The 23,400-nt window shown below is 39.3% G+C and overlaps 1 protein-coding gene across 3 annotated transcripts in view; it reads right to left on the reverse strand.

The window, feature by feature from the left end:
- The window catches only part of arhgap21b (Rho GTPase activating protein 21b), a 37,376-nt gene that overhangs the window by 4,932 nt on the left and 9,044 nt on the right, over positions 1-23,400 (reverse strand). Inside the window, exons 3-23 of one of the 3 annotated variants that reach the window (XM_076877223.1) lie at positions 20,408-20,590; positions 20,228-20,249; positions 15,720-15,812; positions 15,146-15,224; positions 15,011-15,065; positions 11,956-11,982; positions 9,035-10,607; positions 6,866-7,006; positions 6,540-6,642; positions 5,980-6,025; positions 5,324-5,449; positions 4,926-5,225; positions 4,140-4,195; positions 3,924-4,012; positions 3,635-3,777; positions 3,257-3,415; positions 3,054-3,132; positions 2,867-2,940; positions 2,675-2,764; positions 2,377-2,544; positions 2,010-2,115 (exon numbers count right to left, since the gene is read on the reverse strand). In XM_076877223.1, coding sequence (XP_076733338.1) covers positions 2,010-2,115; positions 2,377-2,544; positions 2,675-2,764; positions 2,867-2,940; positions 3,054-3,132; positions 3,257-3,415; positions 3,635-3,777; positions 3,924-4,012; positions 4,140-4,195; positions 4,926-5,225; positions 5,324-5,449; positions 5,980-6,025; positions 6,540-6,642; positions 6,866-7,006; positions 9,035-10,607; positions 11,956-11,982; positions 15,011-15,065; positions 15,146-15,224; positions 15,720-15,812; positions 20,228-20,249; positions 20,408-20,590 — 3,712 coding nt within the window. Of the gene's footprint in view, positions 1-2,009; positions 2,116-2,376; positions 2,545-2,674; positions 2,765-2,866; positions 2,941-3,053; positions 3,133-3,256; positions 3,416-3,634; positions 3,778-3,923; positions 4,013-4,139; positions 4,196-4,925; positions 5,226-5,323; positions 5,450-5,979; positions 6,026-6,539; positions 6,643-6,865; positions 7,007-9,034; positions 10,608-11,955; positions 11,983-15,010; positions 15,066-15,145; positions 15,225-15,719; positions 15,816-20,227; positions 20,250-20,407; positions 20,591-23,400 lie in introns of all 3 variants that reach the window. The other 2 variants (XM_076877222.1, XM_024805949.2) reach the window with 2 other exon arrangements.

Genomic DNA, 23,400 nt, shown 5'->3' on the forward strand with positions numbered 1-23,400 from the left:
TGTAAACCAACTGTCATGCACAGTGGTTGAGGGATGATGATCTCGGCTTGTTTTACAGACTGTGCACCTTGCAGTCATAGAGCAGACAATGAACTCCTCTGAATATCAAAGTATTCTAAACTCAAATGTGAGGCCTTTTGTCTTGATAGCTAAAGACGAGCTAAAACTACTGGACAATGATCCAGCAGCAAATCAGGTCCTTAAGAGAGCTGTACATAAATAAACACACAAACTGAATAACGCTATGCTGCACAAAGGAGTGATCCAAAATTCCTCCACGGTTATGTCAGAGACTGATGAAGTCTGAGAAATCTTTTTTTATTCCAAGTTATTGCTGTTATAGGTGGTTCTAAAAGCTACTGAATTATGGGCTGTACTTAGTTTTTCATATGACTGCACAGAGTCCAATAAAAACCTTTATCATATGACTAAATAATCGATTCCTACGACTCCTAAAAGTTCCCATGTTGTAATGGGACTACCACTATGATAATGCTGTTTTAAGTTAGGTTAAAATTTTGGTGTGTATTTGTGGGTGTGTCTGTGTGTGTGCAGAGCATGGTTGGGAGAGAGACATGCGGCTGTGACATTATGTTACAAGATATGAGAAAATGTTGGTCTGTAGTTGACGATGTGACATTTTAAAATACTGAAGATTTTGAAAGAATGACATCACAGACAACAAATAAAAGACAAAAACAAAAAAACACTACATCTTCCTAACGGGAACTCCATCCAGTGCTAGCTGAAAGCCTGAGTGCCTCTGCTTCAGTAAGTTCCTAACTACTACTCCACCTGGGAGGTGGCTGTGTGTGTTTTTTGTTTGTGTGTAAACGCATGTGTGCTGGGGAACATCCAGCTCAGTCCCAACACCACGACCCCCACCCTCAGACATCATGACAGATTATGCCACATGACCGGGAGAGAACCTGAGGTTGACCGTACCATGCTACTTGTCCTTGCGATCAGCTTAAGAAACAACAAGAGACAGCAGAAGGGCTTTCAGAGAGAGAACAGCAGCATCGCTCTGTATGCCCTCATTTTAGGGTATTGGTTTAAATATGAGACGTGCACACCACAGGAAAAATGACAAACATCGACTTCTCTTTCTTTCTTTTTTATCTTTTTTCCTCCTTTCGCCCAAATTTAAAAGAGCTGTGGGTTTCTGCAGACTAGGCAGCTACACTGGGCACAACACTCGTCCTTCTTCCTACAGTCCCAGCTGTCCATCACTGACAAAACAGAGTCCATCAGTGACATCATCGAGTGATAGACGCCGCCCACTTGGCCTGTGTCAAGATTGGGTAATGTGTGAGTGCTGGACAGGGATAAGGGAGAAAAACAACACACTACACACAGAAGGGCACAGGTCAGAAGGGTTAAAACTTCCATTGTTTCGTTTTGTTTGTTAGATTTTCTTTGGGAAAGAACATGCCGGGATTATGTGAGAGACGAGGAGGAGGGGAAGAAAAGAACTGAAAGAAAAGGAGTCGTCGTCTCAACACAGGTAAAGCACAGGGAGAAAAAAATGACTTGAGCAAGAAAAGAAAAGAAAAAAGAAGAGTAAAGCAAAGAAACGAACAAAAACAAAACTTGAGGACAGTTTAATTTTGGGCAAATAAACATCAACATCCAAACAAAACAGACTTTTATCCCAAAAAATAAACTAAATGATTGCAAGGCATTTTTCAACAATTTTCCAGTGGCTGAAGCGCAACATTGCATCCACTGAAAAGTTACTGAAAAAAACTAAACAAAACTTGCTTTAACAGAAACAAATAAAACTTGGCTGTTTAGTATTCGCTTAAAGCATATGAACTGAAAAACAAGGGATGGTGCTCGTACTTTTAGCATTTGCAATTGACACTCTACCAGCATTTAATCTTAAATAGGTCTTTACCACACAACTCTTTTAATCTACTATAATCTTAAGGAAAAATATTAATGCTGCTATGGCAGAAATTTGCTGTGCTGATGCTGAAGTGTGAAAAACACTGCTGCTAAGTTACCTGAGACTTCGCCAGGAGAGGGTGCAGTCCGCCCAATGTTGGAGAGCAGGTGGTCGATATTGGGCACAGGCTGAGACTGCACTGTACTTTCTTGCTCCGCTGTGGTCTGGAGCAACATACGGAAGGAAAAAGAGTAAAAAGTAACTTAACACAATGCAAAAAATAGGGTTTCTATCTTCTATTGTAAAATAAAATCTGGGTTTATGACATGTGCAAGTTGTTCAATTCTATTTTTACATTTTAAAGGTAATCCATAAACACTGTAGCTGCATGTCTTCAAAATCAACAACTAAACTGATCCACAGAACTGATAGACCCTTCATTTAATTTCCATCGAATAAAATAAGGAAAAAGAAATGCTACATACAACAGGGTCCTCGTCACCATCATCAGCGAAGAACCAGTCAAACTGCTGAATAAGGTTCTCGACTATCTTGCACTGGTCTGGCATGTGGTTAACCATGTTAGTCATGTTGTCCTCAGAGGTTCTGACCAGGGTAGGGCCAAACACGATAGCTAGATTACGAGGCTCCATCTAAATAGATACAAGGTAAAAGTCACATTTAATGACATAATCCTCAGAGACACTGGATTAGCACAGGATTGAACGCACTGCATGGTGTTAACTAACGGCATTAACACAGAGATCCTGTTGATGCTCATACCTTGTTCTTTTCACAGTTGTCAGAAACTCTTTTGAGGTGAGCACAAAGGAATTTCAGAGTTTCATAGTGATGAATTGGCAACTCACAGATCTGGAGGAAATGACCAAACAGGGGGCCAGTGCTCAGGATGAGGAGAATGCTTTATGGTAATAACTGTTCAAATAGGTTCCTCATATTTGATCTTTCACTCACCAGCCTCTTGAGCTCCTTTAATCTCTCCACTGAGTCTTCTATTCTGCTGGCTTCTATAAAATCTGCATACTTTTCTGTGAACAGATCCAGAAAACCTCAACTTACAATTGCAAAAAGAATAACCGCACAGGAAAAACGACATTATCCCAGAGATTTTGCAATGTATTCTTTATGACTTTAGTCTTACCATTTGTAAACAGAGGTTCTGGAAGTTTTCTGAAAAAGGACTTCAATAAACTACTGATGACGTTAAGGTCCCGCCATTTCTGCAGAGTAGATCAAGGCAGCTTCAGGTTAATGCAGTTCTTGCAGTACGAATCAATCACAGTTCAAAGATGTTGTCAGGGAAGTGGTGCGCTGTACTGTGCAACCTGACTGTCAGTCACTCACGTCTTCCTGGATGTCGATGTCATTCATGCCTTTGCTGTTGAGCTCCTCCTGCATGCTGGAGATGGCAGCGTTGTTCCCAGGGACCCTGTAGATTCCTGTGTACTCCAGGCCTCGCTCCTCCACAACCTTGCAGCACACCTCCACAATGAGAGGAACATTCTGCACAAATTACATAAGAAGAAAAAAAAATCAACAGCATGAACCATATCGATCAATGACACCACACACTGTTAGCTCCAGTGAATGAGTGATTCAAAGTGGATGTAAAGATGCATTTTATTTGTCTGGAAGAAACACATTTCATCTTCATCTGAATGATAATGAGCCCATCTTTAAAAAAACAAAACAAAAAAACCTGTAGAAACACAGCAGACCCACCTCGTTACTTTGTGCAGATGGACAATCATCAAGTCGGACACCAAAAGTGATGCCAGCTGGAGTCTTTTTCTCAAATGGCTTCCTTATGATCCCTGGAATGGCAATTTTCCAAGTACCTCTGTCCCGTGGTGGACTGGACTCATCTGACAGGTCAAACGTATACAAATTGAGGTTACATGCACTCTAACGACACTTAATGACACACCTTAACATTAAAAACTGGCAGCTTTACTCTTCATTGCCCTCTGCTCCTCTCCAGTTTTGGGCAAATGGGGGCTATGGTTCTTACCATCTGTTTTGCCTCCAAGGAATGGCGTTTTGATGCTCAGCGAATGTCGGGCAGGCTTGGGTGAAGGTTCAGACCTGCTGCTGGGTGCACTGTTCAACAGCAAAATATTTAAAAAATACACAGTCTAAATAAGTATTACAATTAGGAGGCCATACACTTAATACTGGTAGTCCAGTATTTTGGATCCCCCTCAGGGGTCAATGTAGTCCCTCATACCTCATGTTGTATTCTTTGATCCTTCGGCTGATCAGGTCCCGACTCACAGCTGCGTTCTGTAGCGAGAACAGACATAAACAGAAGACTTTAAAATAAAAATATATTGTTTTGTAATATAATACAATTTAATTATCGAGGTTTTGCAATATTTTTGTAAATAAATATATATGATCATGTATTTATTTATTGTACAGATCAGAAAGGAACCTTACTGACTTCCTCTCAGTCTGAAATGGAAATTTCCCCTCACACCCTAACCAAGTGCCATCCGTGGGGTTTTTTTTTGTTCTGCCCAGGTAGAACAGGTTTCAAGTGACACCTTATTTTTGCTTTTGTTAACCATTTTGTAAATAACTGCTGTAATCCTCTCCATCTCACTGACATGTTCATTGTATTTTATTCAAAGACAAACTCTGGGTCTCTTTGTTGTTAACCTGATGGGTGTGCCGGTTGTTATTTTCAAAACTACAGCGTGCTGTAGTCTAAACTAGCACATGCTAGTGTTCTAAAAAAAAAAAAAAAAAAAAAAAAAAAAAAGTACTACTACAGTATTATGTTCTGACTTGATAACAATTTTTTAATTATAGGACAGAAAAGCATGAGGCCAGCCAGGAGTTGGTGCACTTTAGGAAGTTTGGGGGAAATATAATCAAACCACTTAAGCTGGCAGACAGGCTGTGAGAGATCAACTCATCATGTGGTCATAACCATCACTTGGCTCTGCATTTAAGCACACAACATTTGGTCTTACCACACACACACACACACACACACACACACCCCTACCTCTTCATCTGGGTTACTGTTTTTCTGAATGTCTTTGATCCAAGACAGCATGTCATCTCTCCCTTCTGCCTGAAACAAGTACTCGCAGTCTGAGGTGGTTAGTCGGAGCACATTCTTGCGTCTTGTATCGCTATAGGAGATGTCAATCAGACAGGCCTCGATGCTAATTCGCAGTGGTTCCTCCTCGGATTGCCCTGAAGAGCGAGACAATGCATCTTTCCTGTCTTTGTACAGGGTCAGGGTGTGACCTTGTAAAACAGCATACATTTGCTTCCATGATCTCATTCCCCCACCAACACGCTATAAGAAAAGAAAGGAGATAGAGAGCGAAATGCTTAGAAACCATAAAGTTAGTGATAGTTACAGTGTTAGATGAAGACATGAATGTAAAGAAATACCTTATTTTTATCTGTACTGAACTGCCTAAAGTTAAGCAACCCTTCTCTGGAAGAATCAGAGAAGATCACTGAAGAGGAGTCCCTTCGAGAGCCAGAATCCCCAGATGATTTATGCCCATCCAGAGCCTGCAAGTGTGAATATATGACAATTTTTTTCCTGGGATTATTAGCTGAAAGAAGACGGTGACATGAACTGTGGGAAGAGTCTGAGGGTAGAATGACATGCAGCCAAGATCTCAGAGTGGATTTAGACTGGGGATGTCAGTTTCCAGGACAATATATGATATAAATATATAGACTTCTAAGGAAACCACATTGTAAAGAATATTCTAAGTTCCCAAATTAAAAGAAACAAAGACTGGTATCATCTGACCATCCTGTAACTTCCAAACTCATTTCCATTTATGATTGTGAGAGATTTTTTTTATATTTATTTATTTATATGTATATACTTGATATATCTCTCAGAAATCAAATCTCAGAAATCCAATCTAGTTTTTTTTTTTTTTTTTCAAAAATATTGGTTAAAATAACCAACTACACGACTCAAAAGTGGGTTAAAAAAAAAAAAAAAAAAAAAAAAAAAGCACACAAAAAACGCTATTCAATACCTTGACACAGTATAAAATGATGCAACTGATCCTAAATTTCCTCACCTTTCTCAGCCCCCTGAAGCTGGGCAAATGCTTACTGGAAGATCTCCTAAAGAAGTGGCACAAAAGACACAAAATAAACAAAGGAAAAAAAAAAAAAAAAGAGAGAGAAAAAAAAAAGACTGTTCCATATATATATATACATATACATATGTATGTATATACATATATATGTATGTATATACATATATATGTATGTATATACATATATATGTATGTATATACATATATATGTATGTATATACATATATATATATATATACACACATATATATATATATATATATATATATATATATATATATATATATATATATATATATATATATATATATATATATATATATATATATATATATATACACACATATATATATATATGTGTATATATATATATATATATATATATATATATATATATATATATATATATATATATATATGTGTGTGTGTGTGTGTGTGTGTGTGTGTGTGTGTGTGTGTGTGTGTGTGTGTGTGTGTGTGTGTGTGTATATATAAATAAATAAAACTAAGAGCAGTGATTTTGTTCAAGATGCACTCACGCCCTGCTTTCCTCCTGATAGATATCCAGACCCTCATCATAGGACTTGGACCGCTCAGTTTTGCTTGTTGAGTCAGACTCCAGCAAAGCACTTCGCAAGGACTCTACACAGTAACGGTGAAGTATGTATGCAACTTATTTAGACTCCAAATCACTGTTAGTAAGAGCTACAATAGGCCCTCAGATACATGACCAATAGGATTTAAAAAAAAAAAAAAAAAAAAAAAAAAAAAAAGACGACAGTATTTACATTATTATTTTTGTTTGTTTGTTTTTCTTTGGGGGGGGGAGGGGGGGGGGAGGATTTTGATTATTTGTGGCTTTTACCTTGGTCATGTGACAGCTGGCGTCGAATGGGAGGACATGGTGAGCCTTGACCAGAGGGAGCTGTGGATGGCGCAACAGATATAACAGCAGAGGGTGGAATAGGAGCAGCTTCCCGGTCAACGCTGGGGCTGACTGGCTCATCTATGAACACAAAGCATTTAGTGTGAACACACAGATGCAGATAAACATCATATATATTCTATAATATGATGCGTTTCCAACTTCAGTATCTGTCTGCAAGAATGTACGACTGCTGCGCTATGACTCACTGATCTGTATCCCAATAACTATGATCTGTGGGATTTAGAAAGGGGGGGGGGGGGGGGGGGGAAATCACTCTTTTTGTGAATCCAATAGCTAATGTGCAGCAACACATCGTCATCTAATGCCTTTTCCTTTTTAGCAGCAAGAAAGAGAAGGAAGTTTTTAATTCTCAAGTACCACCCACTCTTGGCACATCAAGTCTGAAACTGCTCAGAGTACAAAGCTGCTCTCGGCAGCCATGGGGCTTTTGGAGCTAAATTTAAAAGCAACTGTTCTAGTTAAAGCCTGAGCCCAACTTTGAAACGGGGCAACGGAAAAAGGATGTCACCATCCCCTTGAAAAGATTTCTTCAGCTACTTTGCTAAAGTTGTTTCCATCACTAAATTTAAAGTCTTCCATCCTTTTCAAACATCTGATAAGCTCAATATAAGAGGAAGTAACACTTCTAATAAACAGCACTCTGCATGCAACAGCTCATACTCCTGACAGACAAGAAGAGGGTGGTTCTAGCTAATCCTAAGCAATTTTCCCAGAAACCCAAAATAATCTGCAGGACCTCCATGATGGAAATTTACTGTTTCCATGATAAATTCAGTCTATTTAAAAAGTCATCTTTTTAAATAGATGGAACAAATCTGATAGTTATTCAATAAAATTCACATTTTTAGCAGACTGATACAAGAGGTAACAAAACAGAATAGAAAGTACCAGCTAATACTGTCTAGTCAAAATAAGAAACTATATTATTTAAGTAAAGTGAATTTATCCCCCTGTTTCAGTCTGAAAACAAATCCCTTATAAGTCTTTGTTATTGGGTATTGACCATTTCGCTGAAGAACAAAACTCAACAAGCACAAACAACAGTAAAGCCCAAAACAAATGACGCAAAATCTAACTGCAAATAACAGCTTATCCCCTCTCACCGATCCCCTTTCTACCATTTTCTGTGATTTTTAGAGAGACACACGAAGTGGCAGACAGATGGACAGACAGATCATAATACATAATACATACATAAAGAGAGACAGATGGAGGACACACAAAAAGACCCAGAATGCAGAAAAGAAACAAAGAGAAAAAAAATTGTAATACCCGTCCCTCAAAAAAATTGGGACGGGTCCTCTTAAAAATCAAAAGGTCATCCATCTGCATTTCATCAGTATTGTCTCTAGAAATGTAATAATAGCAATATCCACATTATTCCACAACATTAAACAGAGTGACTGTTCCCTTTATTTATGATTATTATATTAATGCAAACAATTACATTTTGACCGTTTTAATTCTCATCAGACTTAAATGCCCTTTTTAAAATGGCAGACACACATAGGCAAAAGCAAAACACTGCAAGAAACTTGACATACACTTAACATGTTCATAGTAAGATAGTTACTTTAGAGATAACAACAATTTAATCATCACAAAATCAATTTTGTGACTATTTAAGTGTAATGTATCTGTTTTGAAGGGAGAACATCCAAGAAAACAATGTCTCAGAGAAATTCAATATAATCTAAAAGGCTTAAACCATCCTTCACTCTGCCCTGGTTAAATCAAACATCCCACAAACACACACTAAAAGCCGCAAAAACTGATTAATATCATCTTCCCAGGGAGATTAGTTTATCTGTAAACACAGACTGCATCTCCCCACCGCTATATTTACACACACTGAATCAGATTAACAGTGAAACCATAGGTGTCAGTTAACCTGCAAGCATCGGAGTCAGCTTTCCATCCATCCACCACTTGTGAACTGATTTTTATTAGTGCCTATAGTGCTAATGCTATTCAACCATCTACAGTATTGGTACTACTGGTCCGAACAATGTTACTACGGTCTGCGGTTGTTGCCATGACAACGAGCAGCAGCACAGCAGCAAGGCTTACTACGGATTCTCTTACCGATGAATGGAATGGAGTCCAGAGACTCGTCCAGGTTGCTGGAGCAGGAGGTGTTACACCGTTCCCCAAGGCGGCGCATTTGGATCTCTCGACGTGCATCGTTAGGAAGCCAACACGCCACCACATCGGCCGTGGAGTCACCTCCATCGTCATTGACAGCCAGGATGTAGGAGGGTTGCCGGAGGGGGCTGGGGTTCTTTCCAGATAGAGGCTTCTCCCTTAGAACCACGATACTCTCAGAGGGGCTTTGCCCATTTACTTGACTCTGGGAATCTGAGTGAGGTGGCTTGAGGATGCTAGGCCTCTGGGGCATCTCTTTGGGAGCAGAGCATGAAGAAGATCTGAGTCCTACCAATGCTGCATCTCTGCCTACCTCAACAGGTTGCATGGTTTCAACCTGCACCCTGCTTTGAAGTTGCTGGAGAGCTTGGCCTGCAGGGCTAACTTTGCCTGAAACTCTTTGGTCAGCGAAAGAATATTCAACACTTGAACTCTTTGCAAAATGTAAGGGTCTGTCAGAGAGCATGGGTGAAGAGCGAGTTTGAAGAGAATCGTGTCCTTTAGTATACAGAGAAGGGACTGGGGGCCCCCTCATACCGCCACTGTATCCCACAGAAGGCCTGTAGACCATGGCCTGCCTGGGAATGGCTTGCCTACTGAGCCTCGTACCTTGGTCTGCCCTTCCATATCCCCCTCTCCTGTCACTGGGCCGGGCCAGCTCTGCAGGGTCCACATAGTCTGTGGATCGGGCCCGGGATTTGTGAACTAGGCCATCTTGGGACACGCTTCGAGGGGGCCAGTTCCTTGCATTACTAATCCTCTCTGCACTGCTCATGCGATCCTGTGAGGCACTGCGAGGGGCAACTTGAAGGTGGGGTGGAGGTCCTTGGTATGACCGGTCATGGGAAGTACTCCTTCGCCGTATCACCTTAGGACCCCAGTCTCCCCGCATAACGTGATGAGTAGGGCCAAAGCTGGCCTGACCAGCAGCTCGTAAACTGTCCAGCCTCTCCTGGATAGTCCGACTACCATGAGAATGGATCCCTTTGTTGTCAATGTACTCCCTGTATGTCTGGTAAGTGCGCCAATCAATGCTCTGGTGGTTTCCTGGGTAGTTTGACACCTGAGCTCCATATGGAACCATTCCAGGACCACCGGGATAGACATCTGCCTTTCGAGGTTGAGGATACTGGGCCAGTGACCCAGGCCTCCCCCTAACAAAGGCAGGTTCCATAAATTCCATCCTGTGTGCTGGAACCATGCGCCCCATATGGGCTGTATTATGAGGAACTACCACTGTCCTCACACTGTCATTGCGCATGCACACTGCTGTTTGGCTCTTAGGATACGATGCCAGAGGTGGTGTTGGGGGCACAGTAATCTCCTTACGGTACCCATGGTCTGGAGGTGCTGTTGGCGCTCGGCAGACCTGCCCCACCGAGTCTGTCGGCTGGGCCATGCCCGTAGGCTTACAGTCTACTCTGGGGTAGCATAATGAAGGTGGATCAGGAATGTGACAGGCATTTCCGCTGTAGCTACTGTGGCCACGGAGGTAGGCATCCTGGGAGTAGGCCTAGAAACACAGCAACAGAGAAATGTTTATAACAGATGAGAACAAGTAGCAATTGCAAAGTGTGCATAACACACGTCAGTTCGATACTAGCTACTTACAGAGAAGTCAAGCGTGATATTACAAATGTTACTGCATGTATGTGTGTGGGCAGTGCATGTTGCAGTGTGAGTGAACGCGGAGGCGTTTCAGGCAGTTCAGCTGTGTCAATGCTCTTCATCTGCTCCTTATTTAGAATTCTCATGGTAATAACGTAGGCTAGTACAGTATATAAACCAAAGAAGAAAATTTTTAACTAAAAGAAACAATGTTTCCAACACATTATTTTATTTTATTTTTTTAAATGGTACAGTGTGGTGTACTGGTGCTTCTACAACATTACAGCCTGTGTTCTCCAAGCTTGTGGTTACACAACAGCTGTCCTTTTTAGTATAAGGAAAAATGTCTCGCCCATCCAAGAAACAAACATTTACCACAAACGCTAACACCAAAAGATAATTGGCAAATGGTGCACAAGCCTACTGAACTTATTTAGCCCCAACAGTGACACTTTCTGTAACACCAGTATATTAATAAGCTAACCGACTGGTTTATGGGAACAAAATCGATAACATAAAAACTGTCATAAATGGACATAAATGTGGAAAGATAACCAATGTTTCCATTTACCCACCTCAGACTGACAGATTACAGCCTCAGACTGACAACCGGTTCCTATCGCTCACAGAGAAACTGCTATATTTATCCCCCTGGTTATTATCCAACGTTCGGAAAACCATGCTCCATACACATGCTAATAAAGTCATTTCTAATAAATACAAACCTAAACATAAAACTTCTTCTAGCACATTAAACTATGTGCTGTTTATCTGGTATACTCAGCATACTGTACATACAGCAAAGCATGAGACCTGTAAAGGTATGAGGACTTTGATCCCAACAGCCTTACAACCTTTCATAAAGCTGTGTGTTTCACAGAAATCACTGACTGACTCAGTTCTTCCCTTTACAGTTCAGAGGTCAATGGCCTTTATCAAACTAATGACATCTGACATGGAGAATGAAGAAGGGGCGAGGCCTTGCTGAGATGCCAGCTGGATGCCTACTGAAGTGTTCAATCTAACAGGTACTGCAGGCACAGTGCATCGCCCATTTCTACAGTCTACACATTTCAATCATGAGCACGGAGCTGAGTATTAAACACTCATGCGAGCCAACTGAAAAGCAATCATGTAAAACCTGAAGTCAACATCCAGCAGTAACAATGACACACACGCATGACATATGCAAAATGATACAGCAAGCACAACACGTCAACATCAAGAGGCTACCCAGTGTTCTGTTTCCTTACCAGATTAGTAGTCTCCAGAGAAATAGGCTGCCATCACAGCGTGAGAAAACGAGAGCGTTAAGAAATCATGGGAGAGAGGGTGGAAGAGAAAAAGATGCCAGCAGAAGAAAATGCACATGTTGGGAGAAACAAAACAGATTCATCGGGGAGAAAACATGAATCAGCCATAGCTGGGCTTGACATGCTAAAAATATACTAGAGCTGCAGTGGCAGTAGAGAGGGATGAAGAAGGAAAGATGAAGCAGGGGGTTGCCACGTTACGACCTGCCTATGCCAGTCTGTCCTGGGTGAGGTGACAAGAGCAGAAGCTTGCCTCTCATGCTGCTCTCATGTCTTCACGGTTTTATCCATATTCAGCCAGAATATTACGCTAACTGAACAAGGTGCCTCCAGTCTATGTCTCCCTCTCCTTCCCTTTGGTACTGCTCACATGACAGAAGCAGCAGCTGCTGATTATACATTCAGCTGTGATGGTACAGCTCCCCTCCCACTCCATCCTCCTCTCTCCCTCTCCCTTAGCATCAACCTGTTCAAAACACAGGGAAGTCAGCTGATTTTATCTTCTGGTTTCAGCTCATCATTCATCCTGTTCCTTTTATTTCCCACTCTGCTGTATTTTCTCCGCTCTCACGGTGTGCCGTCCTCTTCCCTTTTCTGCTCCTACAATGTTCAATCCATCTCTTTGCTAAGCAACTGCTGCCTGTCTCCAAGCACTGAGTGTGCTGCCTCCTAAAGTGTAACGTCTTGCTGCCAGCACCTCCAACAATCCTCTTGTTCTTATGGACAGTTCCTATTCGTGCCTACATCAACATATTTTTGCGCGCGCGTGCGTGTGCGCATGTTTGCCATTTGCAACACTGCAACCATGGATTTAACAACACACGTGTTTGAGGCTGAACTGTGTGAATGATTACAGATGGGAAAAATGGAGGCAGGAGGGAAAGAGAACCTATCAGGGAGAAGGGGTGGAGTGACAGTCAATTGGTTACTAGAAAAGAACTGTGGGAGTAGTCAAGGGAATGTGACCAATAATTTATTTCTCTCTGATATTTACAATGTTAATTCTAGTCGACTCATTAAAATGCTATACATACAGTGTAACGTTTTACATAACTTGCCTGTTGTGGGAGAAATGTGAAGCCTGCAGAGAGATGACCATTTGCTAAACAGGATTTTGATATTGCAAAGGTGGATGCCAAAATAAATGATTCATTGAATTAACCATCAAGTTTATTATGAGAATTTAATCTAGCCATAAATGACCCCTAAGGAGTTTTTCTAGGTAACACAGAGAGCCCAGCTCGTTTATTATCTAACTAATGAACAGGATGTCAGATAACAACAACCCCTAGGGAGAGTATTCTTTAGCTATTTGACAAAGCACTTACAGTAATTTGCTATAGATATGAAACAGATGAGTACACTTTCACTTTTGTCTGACTGTGTAAAATGCACAGTAGCTTCAAAGAGCTGCCTGCAGCATGCATGAAAGATTAATGATGAGATCTCAAGTGTTCATAGGTATGAGGACTTATCTCTGCACGTTAAATTGTTTTGGGGACATGCAATACTCACAAAGAACAAAGACAAAGGCAATATATGAACCCTAAATATTGAGCTGTGCGATTAGCACACAGGGTTCACCCGTTTTTGGGTGAAAAGCTGGAACTACCACCATTTTTGTAATACCTAGATCATTACTAATCAATTTTTCCTCCAATCAAAAACCGTAAAAAGAGACAACCAAAAAAAACAAAAACAAAAAAAAGAAAAAGCTGGATTGATTGCTAATTAATGTTAATCAGTCTCACAAACTAAAATAACAGCAATAACATTACCAAATCATACAGCAACTGATTCCAAAATATAAACTTCAAAATACTGTATTTGTTTACATTTTAACTGGGACTCTCTTGTGTTTAAACCTTCTCATTTTCCTGACTCTTAATCACAAAGTGCTGCCACAACTAAAGCTGGTTTTTAGCTCACATGCAGCTTGGAGGGAGGGCATTAGCTTCCTGTTACCAGTGCCGCTTCATTGACACTGGTAACAGGATAAGCACTGATTAACTACAGCTGATATAATTCAAATGTGATGTCGGCCCTTTTAACCAGCAAAAATGCATTGCATGTGCTACCTATAAATGCAAACTATTCTAACACCGCCAGAATACTTTCTATAGAGATCTTTTAAAAAAAATAAATAAATAAATCTACACCTGATGCATGCATTTTTTTTATTTATTTTTTTAAAGTTATTATTACTACTACTATTATTTTAGGAACTGGATCCAAAATTGAACCAAACTATCAGCAACCTAATTTTAATGGTTTCATATTTCTTTCCATAATATTTGAACTCCGTTCCCATTTAGCTTTCAGCTAAAATCAGTCCTTTTTAACATTGCATTTTCTGAGAAGTAACAGTAACAACATGCACAGGTTACTGTCGTGGATTTGAAGCATCCCTGCCACTTCTTGTAAACCACTTACTCAACTTTTAGTTGTATTACAAACAATAAATTCATTATCTAACTTCTACCTAGAAGTAAACAGCTGAGCTGCAGAGAACATTTATCCACAAATGGTGAGAATAAAACTTCTTTTAAAAAACAGTTGATGTCTTTCATTCCTTGGTTTATTTTTAATGTGCATGGTACTTTGTATAAACCCAGATGTATAGATGAAATAAACTCAAAATATATGCGCTATTTAGATTGGCCTGTGTGTCAACAAGTTAAATGTATTTTTTAATAAAGCTTCCTTTACCGCTCCTTTTGGGCCATTTCAGCGGTTCTGTAAGCAGCACTTCTGGAGGACAGAAAGGGTGCACTGGCCTGATTAGGAGGCCTAAATAGAAAACTCTGATGGGATAAGCTAGCTTGCCTACATCTCATAACTGCTGTCCCGACATGAACACCTTAAACTAGAGCAGCTCTGTCACAGAACAGAAGTTATTACAAGGCTAGAGAAAAGAGAGCACTCTTTCAAAAAAAAAAACAACAACAACTTTTTAAAGCTAATTTTCAAAACAGGATTGCAAAGGAAAACTTACCAGTTGCAGTACATCCTCATCTTTTGGCATTACACAAAGTTCAAGGAAGTCACCACTGCAGGGGAGCAAAAGAAGTTTTAAACAAGGCAAGTAAATCAACAAGCATGAAGCACACAAATTCATACTCAGTCTTACCTGTCTTGGATCAAAGATATAACCTCGCAATAAGCTTTCCCAATGATGCTTGCTCCATTCACCTTCACTATTCGATCACCTGATAGAAAACCAAATCAAAACGAAAAGGCTTGAGTGACATCAGTGACAGAATCCTAGGAAAACTTCAAGCTCTTTGTGTGAGGGAAACATGTGCTCATGACAGAAAGTAAAGACTTGAGCACATGACTATGACTTCTTAGTAAGGAAAAAAGTAACATAGAAACATAATGAAAGTTTTCAATAAGTGTGGTTGAAGGGTTCCGTATTGACTAAAATCCTTAAAATCATTAGGGTACCTGGCAGAAAGCAGCAGGCCTGGCTTATGTTGTGCATAACAGTGAAAGGAATGTCAAGACAACTTAAAACTGCACTCCTTGCATTTTTGCCCCTATGCTTTCAGTAGGACAATATCATAGAGGAAGTTGCAGACTGTGTTACTGTAATATGCCTCTTCTGTTGTAATGCTGTGACTTCCAAGAAATTACACCCCCATGAACAACCTCTTTTTGGTAGTTTTTGGTAAATAATGATGACTGGCTGACATTTGACAGACCTGTGCAAAGCCCAGCGCCATGAGCAGGGCCACCTTCCTTGACCTGCTTCACAAAAATAGTGTCCATTGGTTCCAGTCTATTTCGCTGCCTTCCTGCTGATAGTAGAGAACAGAGTACACTTATTTATAAACCATATGCAATACAAACACATGAAAACATATCAAATGTATTACAGGGTAGTTCTGAAAATTTACTCTTAATGAGGTTTCCAACTTCATAACAGAGAAAATCCTGACAAAGAAAAGATTTATAAAACCTTCAGAGAAGAAAATCCTAAATGTTTAGTACAAATGACAACAATTTCTTACCCATGTACAAGCAGACCTATGATGTAGATTCATTTTTTAACCTTTGCCCTTTTTTCACAACTAAATCTAAAAATTTGGAAAAACAAAAAAACAAAAACAAAAAAAACCCAAGCTGACCCCAAGACGTAAAATTGCTTTATAAATTGTCACATATGAGAACAGAGAGGTTTGTCACAAGCTTTGGAAGGATGCAAACCAACATTATGCCTGGATAGTAAGCTGTGGTCTGTCCAATTCTTTCTCAGTTTTCAATAGACATGGTCATTAACTGATTGAGAGAGGGAGAAAAAAAATTAAACAGGGAAGTGGAGCTTTGTGATTTTAGGGACAGTGATAAAAGAGAAAGAAACCCGTTTGGTCATGCAGCTCCTGTCTCCTAGCAGCTGCAGAGCCATAGAAAAGAGGAAAAAAAAAAAGGGGGGGGGGGATACTAAAACTAAGACGAGGTAGAGTGACAGTGTGTTCAGCTGCCTCAACTCCCACTCTTTCCTTATAAACTGAGCAAAAGCTCTGGGCACAGCCAAAGAGTGGCCCAATCGTTAACATTCTGCTAGTGAGTCATCCCAAACTAGAGCAGACAGAAAAGCCAGCATGAGAGCGGGCGTGATAGTATTAAAATACTCCACATTTGTTGTTGTTTAGAAATTCAGACATGATCTTGTAAGACACCTAATGATCATGCCACTGACAGGCCGATAAAGCTAATTATTTTTACACCAGACCAAACTCAAAATTTATTTATTTTTTTTCTCCCCCTCCTTTCCACACACCCGTAATTACTCATGCAGAATCACATCCTGGGGACATTATGTAATATAGTACAAGACTCCCATACTGCTACACCAAAAAGAGATGCTCCATCTGGTGGTATTCTGAGAAGTTGCAAGTCCTAATTTCTTCAATGAAGCCATCTAAAAATGCCACTAAGAACATCTAGATGCATGTTGGGAGTTGCACTGAATAAGAGACAGACTAAAACAAATGGCAGTATTAATGTCACCAAGGTATAATAGCTCACACATAAGCTTAGCACCTCACTAATCCCGTTGGCGCCAAACCATTTCCTGTGCATAACCAGTATTTTGAGAAATACGTGTTTGTTTGCTTTATCCAAACGTGGATGTGCAGATAAAGATTAAATTCATTTCTCAATGTTCGGCACAGATACACAAAAACAAATGCACATGCCACAAAAGTTTGAGTGTTCCTTTAAAAACCTTTCCAAGAAAATGGAAAAAAAAAAGGAACAGGTTTGGATTGCTCCAGGAAAACTCAAGAGAAGTTTGTGCCCACAGCTGACTCATATTTATCTATGCAGGTTTCACCGTTATGTTAATGAAGACTATTAAAATATAGTGCAAAATAATTTCTAGGCAAAAACTGAATAACCCACCATAAATTAGCTTCATGGTTAAAAACAAAAATATTAATGCCTGTCCCCCATAAGCAGTTTTAAAAAAGACAGAGCTGTGAATGAGGTAAAAGGCAGCAATTATCAGATCACTGGTGAACCCAAACGTGACCCGAGCCATGACAGAGCATCTTTGTCTTGGGAAGAAGCGGACTCTTGTACAATTTGTGAATGGATGGTGATGTGGCACACCATAACCACAGCACATCCATAACTCGGATTCTTTTTTGGGGGTGGAGGGGGGGGGGGCTTGTTGGTTTTAAGTAAATTCACATTTCCGTCTTCAGAATAACAACCAGCCTTCATCTGAATGATCAGTTATGTCAACAGCAAATTAGGGTGGATGCAGTGTTTTTAAGACTCACTGAGGTCTAATTACCAAATAACCCGAAACCCGATTTTGAGGCACAAAACTATGTTTATTAAACTGTTTAGAGACGTTGGGGATCGTCCTAAAGGTCATTTTCTTTTTCGGATAGTTCACATATACCAATTCTCTTGTTTGTTTTTTAACATCCTTGTATGAGTTTCTATTAACTTTAACATTTAACCTGGATGTGGTAAAGGCTAGCAGCAATAAGACAGCCACCCTTAAACATAAGTCTGTTGCTGTAATTTGCTGTTTTCATCCATATCCATTAAGGTCAAGTTCCTTAAATGACTTAAAAACTTTTGAGAAAACTCTTTATGATTCGTTTTATATTATTAGTGTTTCCATCACCTTTTCATGTGAAGGTCATCTATGCAATGAAGCTCTTTCTGTAAGTAATTCTACTTCATCCAATTCTTCCCACATTAATTTGCCTCCTACTGTTGTCCCGACAGATTTTTTTGCAAAAATACACAAAACTGATGGGACCATTTGCACAATAATAAAACTGAGTTGCACTGTAAATAAACCTATAGAATACTGCTTTGGTGTATTTTTATTCTGAATAAAGAAATACACGTCAAAAACTGATTCATAACAACAACAAAAAAACATCAGAGGTACGACAGTGCAGCTTTATCCTCCACGTTTTGGGGAGGCAGCATGTTTGTTTGCTTGCTGACTCAGACTGGACTGAAAAGCCCTCAGGTTGGCTTTTTTCTTGCTGCCTGTGAGCCCCTGTGAGGAGCATTATAAAACTACCGGGATTCTTTAATATTCTCCGGCTTACCTGATCCAAAGCAGCAAAGCGCTGGGCAGAGTGCTGGGCTTCTAAAGTGTTTCAATTTTGGGGGGTGAAACAGAAATAATATACTTTAATGGCACCTTGCTTTCCTGTAATGTTACTTGAGGTTTTATATCTGAACAATAAGCAAGCTCAATATCTGCTGTATAAAGTATCAGAAAGTGTTCATAATAGTTTTATTAGAATAAATACCTAAGAAATTATCTTGGAAAGACATCTCTGATTTAAACAGTAAAGTGTTACAGCTTGAAATTTCTATTTGGCCTAACTTGTTGAACTGTGAAGGGAAAAAAAATACCCAGAGGTGAATTTCCTTTTTAAAAAGACCAACACTCTTAAAGATGGCCATTAAAGACATTCTTCAGAAATATTAGATTTTGTTCATATTAGCCACTAGACACTAACACTTAACAACTTTAGATCGTGATCTTCCGAGGACTTTATGGGGCTTTCCATTTTGTAAGAAAACAAAACGATTACTTGTACATTTAATAAATAACTTCAACATGTGCGAGCAAATTTACATGGCTACTTTCCAGCACATGTTTTGCTCTGCCGTGATTATAAATGTCTCATAGATTTACTGACACCCACAAAAATAAGTTGAGCAGATGGACCAACGTTCTTATTCAAAATAATTGGAGCAAAATTTAAATGAAATCCATTCTAGCCCAACAGGTACAAGTACATGCTCGGTGTCCATTGAAGAATGACAACACAACATTGTTTGAAAGATCTGAAAATACTTCCTTGCAGTTTCAGTAATTGAATCTAGACATTTTCAGTCTCACTTGGCAAAAACTCAAGGACAGTGCATTTCCTCAAAACTGGCCTAAATCCAAAAAAATACTTACAAACAAATAAACATTACAGGCACTTTTCTAATTTCTCTTCTTCTCTACTTTCTGTTTCACTATATCACACTTTAAACAAAGCATGTGACGTATTGGTAACTTCAGGCTACTCCGGTTATTCTGGTCACATACCGAAAAGGTAAAAAACAGTAATGGATTGACATACGTCTGCCATAGACAGGGTGTGAATATTTATAACGAAGAAACCAAACCATAACACTCACTGTCAAACACAGCTTGTTGAAAACTGAGACCATCTCTTTCTAAGGGCATGAAAAAGGCTGAAAAGCAGCCAGAACAAAATGTGTAGTGAGGAGAGTCAGAGCAGGACAGAAAGAGGTGGTGCTAAACAAACCTTTCACAGAAACTACATTGTACCCAATGCACTTTATGTACACATAAAAAAGGAAAATCTTGGTGTATTTTACTGCATATAGTAACTATCTTTACATAATATAGTATTTTGGGGTTGTTGTTTTTTTAATTACCAGTCTGTTCTTCTTATTTATTTTTTTCTACTTTTGTATTGTTTTCTAATACATCTCTAATTCACCTCTTCCTTTTGGCCCTTGTGCTGCAGTAACAAGCTAATTTCCACAGTGTGGGATTAAATAAAGTCTATGTCTACTCACTACGTTAGAAGAAAAAAAATAAAAAAATAAAAAGAGCTGAAGGGTGGATGCAATTCAGATGAACTGCTCTGATTCAGCAGTACTGAAAGGTAGGAATAAGAAGAAACAGCTGAATTTTTCTGCTTACCTCTGCGGCCATGATCTTCCTCCTGTAAAAGCACAGAAATCCTCAAGTGACTTTGCTGCTCATGGTCAGAGTCTTTTCAGTACTAGGCTTTTTGCTGACTTAATGCTATCTTATGTGATAAGAGGCAAACAATACTCAGGTCAATAAAACTCATGAAAGTTTCTGAGATGTGAAATCTACCGGAAAGTAGTGCAGCGTTGACTCCGGCGGGTACACAATGAAGTGTCGAAGGGTGAAGCCGAAGCCTTGGGATGTGCGATGCAAACGCACAGTTTTCGGCCTCGGCCATGAGAATGGCTCGTCATCTGTTGGGTACGGCGCTGCGGCCGAATCAGCCAAGCTCCTCCACTCTGGAGTGTCACTCTGAACAAAGAAAGTTTTAAGAAGCAATTAAAAAAAAAAAAAAAAAAAAAAAAAAAAAAAAAGAAGCATCTTTTTCTAAAGAAGATTTAAAATAGTTCTGATAAAAGAATTTTTTAGCTACATAATCTAGGAATGGGCACAAATGAAAAGATAAAGTTAAAAACAAAAAAACAAAACAAAAACAGAACTACATCATATGTTAAAGCCACCACAAATTCCCACATCAACAAACATCCTTTTCAGAGGAATTACTGTGCATTAGCATAGGGTCATTCATTTCAGCTTAACATAGTGAAGAGGAGAATGGGCTTATGAAAAACATTAGTGGTTGCCCAGTGTTTACCATCAAGTCATTTCAGAGTATCCCATTTACACAGCTGGAGTAGAGCATGTCAGGCTTTAGACATCACTCCTGTGTTTACTGACTATTTATAGCTTCACACCTTTGTGGTATCGTGTTTGTAGCAACGCCTCCTTTACACAGAACTCCTCCTTTCAAATATGCACTACTATTTCAGTTCGCAAACACTTTTTGGGCCATCTCTCATTAGCTTTTGAAGGATGGCCCAAAAAATAAATACAATTAAAATCTACAGCGTCGTTAAATGACGCAAGCCTGTTACTTTCACATCACTGCACGTTTTACTGTTTGTGTTGGCAATAAAGGCAGCATCTGCTGCGTAAAACACAATGTAAATACGGATAAATTATTTATTAGTTTGTTCAGCAAGTCCACAAATGTCTTTGTGGCTTTCACTTTCAATGGTATATTATCAAGTATCTTGCCTAATAAGTCATCCCCCAGTGAATGCAAGCCTTAAATGGTTTTGTAATCACTTATTTTCCTCATATTTGTCAAACTGTGAGGACAGGATGCACAAACACAAGAAGCATGTCCTTTTATTCTCACCGTTTTCAGAATGTATATGCAAAATACATTCGACTTTTTCATTGAAATTGTCTTAAAGAATAAATACAAACATTAAAAAGTACATCAGATATAAATATAGCATAGCAAATATATAGCAAATATAAATAAAACACTTCGACAATAATGATTTTAAAAACACAAAAAGAGCTTAACGCTTTGATTAAAATCCATAGGCTCACACTTTTTGAAAATTTCCAAGTGAAAATAACAACTTCGTCATATAATTAACAGCTGGTTTCTGTCACTTAACATAACAGCTTATAAATCTGTCCTACATAACCTCTTTTTTTTTTTTTTTTTTTTTTTTTTTTTTTTTAAACTGACCTCAAGCCAGTGTTTATACCAATCCTGTCATTCTCCACTATAACTTTCAGAACACCTCTATCCAATCAGCCTTGAAAAGTCTCAATAAACATAAATAAATAAATCTAATTTCCTCATCCTGTCTCAAACAAACCCTCCCCCTCCCCACTGAAGCACAGACTTTCCCCAACAATGTGAAGAATTTGATGAGCTTGCATTCAGGCCATCTCTGCTTGGGCAGAAATGTTAAACAAAATGTCAGAAAACTGGGAGGAATTACATCCATTTTCAAACAACCTATGAAAAGAATTTGAAAGAATTTGTTTGTACACATTAAAACAAACAAACAAAACTTGTTTTTGTTTGTTTTAAGCAAAACCAAACAGCTGTTGCACACAGTGATGAACAGACAAAACAAACATTTCAAAAAACAGTTTGTCAGCACAGACCTAAAACTTTCCAACTTTCCACCCAACTACTCTTGAGTACTTCGCAGACTGATCAGACTGTCTCACACTCATTGACTCTTCTCAAATGTTATGCATGCCTGAAGGTGTATACCAAGTTAAGGCATGTTACACTGTGTTCTCTACAGCCTTCTTAACAGTCTTATTTGGCCACTTTGACCAATATATTGCTGAAAGGGACAAACTATTTGAAATACATTTTACTTCAAGCAACATCACAAGCAGGGCACATAAAGGTTTCAAATGTACACAGGATAAGAAACCAGAGCACTAATAGCTGGCTGGGAAACAGAGCTACAGGTGCAGCTGACACCCATGTGTTTTGATTAAACCAGCAGAACAGGTTTTCCTTTGAATGAGCTTTGGCTGTACTGTGATACCAGCACTTCCACATTAAAGTCTATGTCTGTATGAGCTCTGGTTGTATTAAATGTGTGCCCAGACGACTGTTTCTGGTGATAGGACTGGATGTTTGAAATGCCTGCACTGCTGCCCTTGTGTCTCCAGGGCAAGTCAGCCTCAGTTTACTGGATCAGATTTAGCAACTTGTCCAGAGAATAATTTCCCAACCTTTAATCTTTAGACATGGTCTGGCCATGCAGTGTTATCATTGCCACTCGCATAGTTATTAATGATGTGACATTCCAGTAAATTCTAGATGGGCATTTCCCTCACTTAATTTAAAAAACCAAAACAACAAACAACAAAAATGGGTATTGTTGTGGAGGAGTTGTATCAACCTCACAGTTGATACCACTTTTAAACAACTGTGAGAAGAGGTCAAAGGGGAAGCAACATAAAAGAAAATCATGACTTGTGAAAAAGGGGCTACAAAGAAAAGCACATGAAAGGAACGTCCACATCAAAATATGACACACCTCTCTTTCCTGCCCACAAATGAATGCCTCTCACCTATTTATGAATCACTAGAATGCCAGACTGTTTGCACTGGGTGAGGCAGTTTGGAGAAGGTTCGAGAAGGCATTTGCTAATCTGGTGGACGTCTGTTGGAAATTAAAAGTGACCAGACCCGCATCTCAAATTTTGGTGCTGTAAATAATCACCAGAGCAGCAAATATCAAATATTTAGAGGTTTTAGAAAATTACCA

This window comes from Maylandia zebra, linkage group LG18 (genome assembly GCF_041146795.1).
Source record: "Maylandia zebra isolate NMK-2024a linkage group LG18, Mzebra_GT3a, whole genome shotgun sequence".
NCBI lineage: Eukaryota > Metazoa > Chordata > Actinopteri > Cichliformes > Cichlidae > Maylandia > Maylandia zebra.